At 39.4% G+C, this 7,145-nt stretch overlaps 1 protein-coding gene across 2 annotated transcripts; it reads right to left on the bottom strand.

The window, feature by feature from the left end:
• Positions 1–136: 136 nt before the first annotated feature.
• Positions 137–6,271, bottom strand: plpp5 (phospholipid phosphatase 5). 2 transcript variants are annotated; one of them, XM_076033316.1, is made up of 8 exons: positions 6,039–6,271; positions 5,344–5,432; positions 5,108–5,216; positions 4,446–4,536; positions 4,280–4,343; positions 4,049–4,173; positions 3,690–3,860; positions 137–2,998 (listed from the first exon to the last, which is right to left on the bottom strand). In XM_076033316.1, the coding sequence occupies exons 2-8, from the start codon at positions 5,412–5,414 to the stop codon at positions 2,829–2,831; spliced, it is 801 nt and encodes a 266-aa protein (XP_075889431.1). In that variant the 5' UTR covers positions 5,415–5,432; positions 6,039–6,271; the 3' UTR covers positions 137–2,828. The 2 variants fall into 2 exon arrangements, with proteins under 2 accessions (XP_075889431.1, XP_075889430.1); XM_076033315.1 differs by lacking the exon at positions 6,039–6,271 and adding an exon at positions 5,719–6,030.
• Positions 6,272–7,145: the final 874 nt, after the last annotated feature.

The raw sequence follows: 7,145 nt of genomic DNA on the forward strand, positions 1-7,145 counted from the left end.
TTTTTTTCTTTTTTTCATATTTCACAACAATAAAAGAAGTCTTGTCTGACTCTGGAATTTATTTGACGTATTATTTAAAGTGTCTAAATAAATGCTTTCAATGCGCTCATATTTTATTGAAATATTTTCAGAATAGTTAGTTATTTAGCAACACTAACATGTTTATTTACACCATAAAAGAGTGGATCAGCACATGTGACGTTAGATGCCAAAGCGAAACAGGCAGCAGCAAGGTTCTCCAGTAGAATACTGTGCAATGAAAATGTGTCAAAATGACACCGCATACGGTAGTCAGCTCAATACAGTAAAAAGAGAACTGCTTAAAATTACACAACAGGAATGAAGAGAAATGAAATAAAACAGAGCACTGAATGGAAATAAAGCAATTCTTTGGAATGTTAGACATGCAGGATTTTATCAAAATGCAGCAATCTAATCAACACCTGTTTTTTGTTAACCCTAACTCATCAATCCCCAAAATGTTCCCATCCCACTTCCACGTGTTAATATCATCACATTTAAGGTAAACAAACAAATATTTAAAATTCAAGTTAACTCCTACATGCTCTAAAGTGAAACATACACAGCTTCATAAATAAGGTGACGTCTCAAGTTTGTTTTTTGTTTTTTTGTTTTTTACTCCTTGCTACTTTTCTTCTTGTTTGCACTAATAATTACATTCACCAGCAACAACATTTATGTAAAGTTTCCCTTTGAGGTAAAGATAAATGTGTTACCTTCAAAAGTAAATCGCATTTCCTGTGAAACAACGGAAAACAATCGGAATATTGTGAGCCTATACTGTTCTCAATGTGACAAAAAAAGCATTCCCTGTAACATGCGATACATGATTGATTAAAAAGAAAACAGCGTTAACATGAAGTTGTAAACAAAGGCACAAAATTGTGTTTTTCCTTCAGCGATGTTTGATCTGATGACATTATGATCCAGCTGCTAAAGTGCTTTGACCCTGCAAGACATACAACTCAGACGCACTAAAGGCTCGTCCCTTCACGCATGGCAAAAACAGCCACAGCTTCATCATATAGAACCAATCCCTGTCTAATACTTGATGATTATTTTTGAATATCTTAAAAGATCCATGTCAATATTAGAAAACAAAACGTTTTGACTATTGGCAGGTTGAACGTTTTGCTAAAAGGGGCATGGAAAGGCTTTGACCATGATCAAAAGGATGACTGCTGTGTTCATCCAACCGCTAGCAGTTTAACTTATGGGTGTATGGCAGAGATTTGTGGTTTCCATTTATGCATCACAAAGATGTGAGCAAAATGTTGTGCGACGGGTGGAAGAGATACGTTTGAGGGGTTGTGCTGAAGATTTGGCGTTTAAACGACGATTTTGCAAAATCAATGTTGAAGTATGAATATGAGGGAAGACAAGAGATTACAGAAGTGTTCAAAGCAATGGTTGGTTCTGATTCAACTGCTCTACGCTCTGTGTGCTTCCCCGATTTTCTTTGTTTTCCTTTTAGGCAAAATAAAAAAACAATTGGACGATTAAAAACATTGTCTGTGCAATTTTCTTTACCTGCCATAAACATCACCACTTTTCTAGTGGAAATGTCACGTGTGTATCCTAGCAATCTAACAGTTTGGGTGAAGTACATTTCTATGTCCAACTGATTCACTACGATATAGAGCCGGCTGCCAGGAATGAGTGACATTGGCAGATGATCGGCGCTTCCCTTAAATACTCATTTCAATACAACTGAGCAGACTTGAGGGAGGAAAAGGCCCAGAGACAGCTTGGAATTTTTTTGCCTTTTTTCTTGCTTCACCTGTTGTTTAGTTTAGTTTTTTTCTTTTAAAAAAAAAAAAAAAAGGTAATTATTGGTTGTACAACCCATACATCCTACTAGTTATTTTATCCAACTAATGTATGCAATTTATTTACCATTCAATGAGTTAGCCACTACAATCAAATTGATTTAAATATCACCAATATGGGATTTTATCCACATCACCCTCCCCGACCGACATAACGATATGTACAATTAACATCAACATCTCTCCTGTACAGCTTGAACATCTTGAGTCAAATCAAGTACTGCACTGTGCAGAAAACCCGAGCTCAAAATCTGAGCACAAAACAGTGAGAGGTTAACTCCGTATTACAGCACATGACCTAAATTGAAACATCCAGGCACATGTCTATAAGATGTACAGAACAAAACAGAAATGAGGTGTGTATTGTGTCCCAATTGTGTTGCATCTAATGTGATAGCATGAGAAGCAGTCCCATTCAATGGACGGCTTCAAGGGAAGGAGTTTTCACACCCAACAACATTTTGGTAAGATAAAACTCAGTCAAGTCTTTAGAGAAGTTTAACGCCCCAGAAATTCAAAGTAAACCTGACAACAAACGCCAAATGATGAGCTGCTGAGTGAGCCATCAACTGGCAGTAGCCTGTTAGCGTAGTACGTGTGTGACTGACCTCTTCATCAGTGGTGTCATGTCAAATATAGGCACAGTCCACATGGTTTGAAGGGCTGGGTAACAACGTGAACGTCCGACTAAACTAATAACTACTGATGGTAGTGATGTGTGTCTCTTACAAGAAGCTCACTACGCTGACTGGGTAGAGTGTTTGGTTCAAATTGGAATCATTTCAGAAATAAAAGACGTTTAGTTAACAAAATAAAGCATCTGACATCCTCTTTAGGAACAGAAAACAGAAGGTCCCATTTGAACAGGTACAAAACAAGGAACAAGAAAATAACTTTTTACAAACTTCCCAGCATCGAAGCAGCAACAGAGAGAGAGAATGATGACACGTAATCCTTGGTAAATAACATAACATTGTTCTAGAGGGGCAGGATGTAGTCGGAGTTGGCCAGTTTGCGTTCTTGTGCAGCGGGCAGAGCCTGTCTGCACCGCAGAGGTCTGTGGCAATAGGGGTCCTGCAGAGGAGGGTAGTGCTGCCGGTAGCACAGCCATGCGAAGGAGAGGCCCAGCAGAGACCCCACCAGCACGTCTACAGGAAGGAGGACGAGGACAACACAAGTGTGAGGATACGACTTGATCGAGTGTTCTCGACAAACTCTGGTCCGGGTTTCAACTGTCTGCTCTCAGCTTGGGAAGGAAAAGGGTTTTCAGTAGGTTTTTTTTTTTTTTTTTGGAGATCATCATGTGTCGAGATCAGGCATGGGCAAACTGCGGCCCGGTGACCACATGCAGCCTGTTGAGCTAATCTGGCCCACCACACTTTAAGAAATTATATTAATAGGACGTAAGTAATAAAATAGCTGTATTTCATCTACTTTCTCAGTGTTTTAAGAGTCATTTCAATAACGAGCTAAATACTGTGGGCCTTCAAAGACTGATCGTTTGTTCTTTTGTTCATTTTCAATAGACATTAAAGCAAGTTTTCTACATATCCCATGATATATTTTTTTCTCCTATGATGTGGTCCACCAAAACACTACATCCATCTGCTGCTGCTGCTCCAGCCCCTCTGTCTATTTTAACCCACCAGTCAAAATGTTTGCCAACCCCTGATCTAGATTGTTGCAGGTGTACTGGCATGCGTGACTTGCATATCCCATAGCAAGGTTCACTAGAAGGCCACCACTCAGTAAGTTTGTTTCTTCCCGCCTTACAAATCCTACAATAGAGACCAGTCCTCCGTTGAAAACACTATCAAACAACACTTTAGTGGGACTGACCTTGCCAGTGGTGTTTGTAGTCACACGTTCTGGAGAGGGCAATGATGGTGGCGGTGAGCAGGGGTGTGAGGAAAGCGCACAGGCGCCACGCTTGGCCTTGACCTGCGGCATTGAAGCAGCGGAGCTTTCCTGCAATGTACAGCGCTGTAAATCCCAGACCTGCAAAGGAAACTAGCAACCAGAACAGGGGATTATGAGGGTGAAATAATAAAAAATAACTATATGAATAGATTGTGGAGAACTGTTAGGTTAAGGACGGAAAAAAATCGCTGGTTATCAATTGATCGTTAATCAATTGATAAGGTCAATCAACTAACGGTGAATGAATTAATGAATCATTTGCATCCCTAGTCCCTTACACGAAGAGTGACCACTGGGAAAGCTCTTTCTTCCCTCCATGACGACGTCTGGGTCGCCGCTGCAGCGCAACTCCTGGTTAATCTGACCGTCAGGAAAACAGCGGTAGAAGAAGTCTGGCCGAGGTCTGAGTGTGAGGGGGAGCAAAACATGGACGTTTTTATTATTATTATTATTTTTTTTTCAATCTACTGTGACACTCAAACAAATTAACAACTGCAAATCATGTTTACCTCCCAACAACGAGTTTAATGGCGTTAGTGACAACGCCGTTCAGCACCAGAGTCAGACTCACAGCTTGAGGCAGAGGGAAACGACAGACCAGTCAAGTCATTGAACAGCCGGTCTTTCTGATATGATGTGCAAAGTGAATGGATGCGTTTGTTCCCTCATTATTACCCAGCGTGGCTTCCTTCCAATCCTCGTGCTCTGACTTCTTCAGGACGGAAAACACCAGAATGACGATGAGTGGCGTGAACACTGCCAGGCACTGTTGCATACAAACACAAAAGAAAAGGGAAAAAAGTTTTAACAATGAGGGTCCATGAGCTTTCATTGAGAGGATTTCTTTACTTCTCTATCTTCATTGAACTGCAAAGCACCATGTCAGTGAAAATGATTTAGAAAAATCACTTATAAAAGCAAATCGGGCCATTTGTGAAGCGTACACAAATTGATATATGTGTCTTTTTTTTGCTTGCTTTGAGATTTGCATTGTAACTAGAAAAGATACACCCATTCTGGGGTTGTGTTTCTTGAAAGCAGCACTACCTCTTTGATTACTGCTACCAGTGTTTGTCCAACACGCTTCCAAAAGAAGTTAAAAGAAGTTGTAAGGCTTTATACTTTTCAACGTGCAATCAGTGACGAAAGGTTGTGATGGTTTGAAAAAAAAAAACTGTTACTTGCTTCTATCCTGTCTGTCTATCCAGAAAGGAGAAGTAGAACAATGCTATGGACTTTGCACTGAGAGACAAGGAAGGAGGCCACCTGTATAACAACTTTATATAGGTGTCTCAATGTTCATGTAATGACAACAGGATGTGTGTGTGAGTACTTACAAACATTAAAGTTGTAGGCACATGGTCCGCCTCCACACGGTGAAACTTATAAAACCACATCTCCTCTGACTGGATCTCCCGGTAAAACGGGGGAAGCTGCTCCGTCACTCTACACAAACACACACAGAGTCGTCTCATTTCCTTTTGTCCAATGGCCTGAATGTTGTTGGCAGAGTGATTGACCAAAAACGTTTAACTCTGCATACACAAAACAGATAGTTGGTGGACAAACTTACAGGAACACAATCAGCAGCATCAGTCGGATAGAAACCTCCGACAGGAGCCCGAAAAGCAGCCTCCTCTTCATTTTGTCTCTTGGAGTGAACTTTCATCAACACAATTCAAACATGGTCTGTCAATTTTCAATAAATTCAACATTGACTAGAACAAAACAAATATTTTAAATTCAAATAAGATACAAATAGCAAGCCCAATGCAGCATGACATGGGAGAGAATAATGACCAAAAGACAGAATAGAATAGAAGGTCGACAATATCTAACTTGTACTGAGAAAGAGTAAGAAAAATAAATATACTGTACACAAAAATAACCGTAAAAAACAAAACAAAAAACAAAACACTGCAGTGCAAAACGGCGACATTTTTCTTACTGGTAAAATGCATCTCCACTTCTTTCTACATCTTGTGTACCAGTTTAAAGGCCAGTATGCGGAACGTGTGCCTTCCATTGACCAAGAGACCTTTGGCATTCGCCCAACACCGCGTCTCAATTAAGTTTAATCCAGGAACAAAATTTTTCGAGCTTGAAAGACGTTGGAAAGTCACGTAAAAAAACATGCGACTGTCAGCCAACTGCTTGTGTTTCAGCGACAATGTTAGCTACCGTGTTACGCTAAGCTAACTAGCAACATCTGTCAAAATGGACATCTGGCTCATTTCCGCGTTGTCAGACGACAACCCCAGTACTTACATTGTGTATGTCGGTTTATCTCTTTATCCTCATATTTACATGTGTGCTTATCATATTTATTCAAATCCCCACTGCCGCGGTCGGTCTATCGCGTCTGAGGAAGAACCACTGAGGAACACCGGAATGATGCTTCGAGATGCTGAGCGCACAGTGAAGCTAACAGCTAAATTACAACTACATCCTGTTTGGGGATCTGCGTAAAAGTATACGATTGTGGTGATTTCTACCAAGCATATCGTATCATAGCATATTGTTTCTTACGACATTTAAACCTAAACATTTAACTAAATTTTCTCAAACAAATTAAATTAAGAATGTATTTATTATTATTATTATTATTATTATTATTATTATTATTAGTCTTTCATTGGAAGATTAAATACATATAATCTGTTAACGCGCGAATATAAATCACCCTCTATTTTCCCCCCATGACACGACACCTACAAACTCACCGAGAGAAAGCATTAAAATATGACAGAAACACTATAACATGTATGCTCTTACTTTATTTAGCATCCACACTAATACCGGAAATCCTGCTGATAGTGATAAAACTTCAATTGTACATTAACTAAAATGTAAGAAGCGTTTCTTGTTGCAAAGGTGAACATGTTAAAGGAAATGTTAACACTGTAAATATAAACGTTGCAAGTAAATTAAGGCATTTCAATCTCAAAAGCCTTTGTAAAATAGTTCACGTGAGGTACGCTGACGTGGCTCTGTGGCTCCAGGTTTCTGAAACAAACCGCTGATGTCCGGTTCCGTTCATTCAATGTTGGCTCTTCTGAAAGTCAATATTTCGGGAACCTGCCACGATTAACCTTGTAGTAAAAGTAGGTTATTGCCAGACACGCAATTTCGTTTACTGTACAATTATTAAAATGTTAACGTTACACGAGTTTTTAGGTTATTTCAATGGATGCGTCTGAATTTCTTAAAACTGAAGGGTGGCGCGCAGTTTTACATAAAAAAAAAAAAAAAAAAGTTAACTATGTTGACCAAAAACGACACCTCCATATGATTGTAAAAAAACAGTAAAACTCTAAAGAAGACAGTGGATCTTTATTTCTAAAGTATATACTAAAATCACATACAGTGATGTCG

This window comes from Nelusetta ayraudi, unplaced genomic scaffold (assembly GCF_046127955.1).
Source record: "Nelusetta ayraudi isolate G7.1 ecotype Tasmania unplaced genomic scaffold, CSIRO-AGI_Nayr_v1 ptg000041l, whole genome shotgun sequence".
In the NCBI taxonomy this organism is placed as follows: domain Eukaryota; kingdom Metazoa; phylum Chordata; class Actinopteri; order Tetraodontiformes; family Monacanthidae; genus Nelusetta; species Nelusetta ayraudi.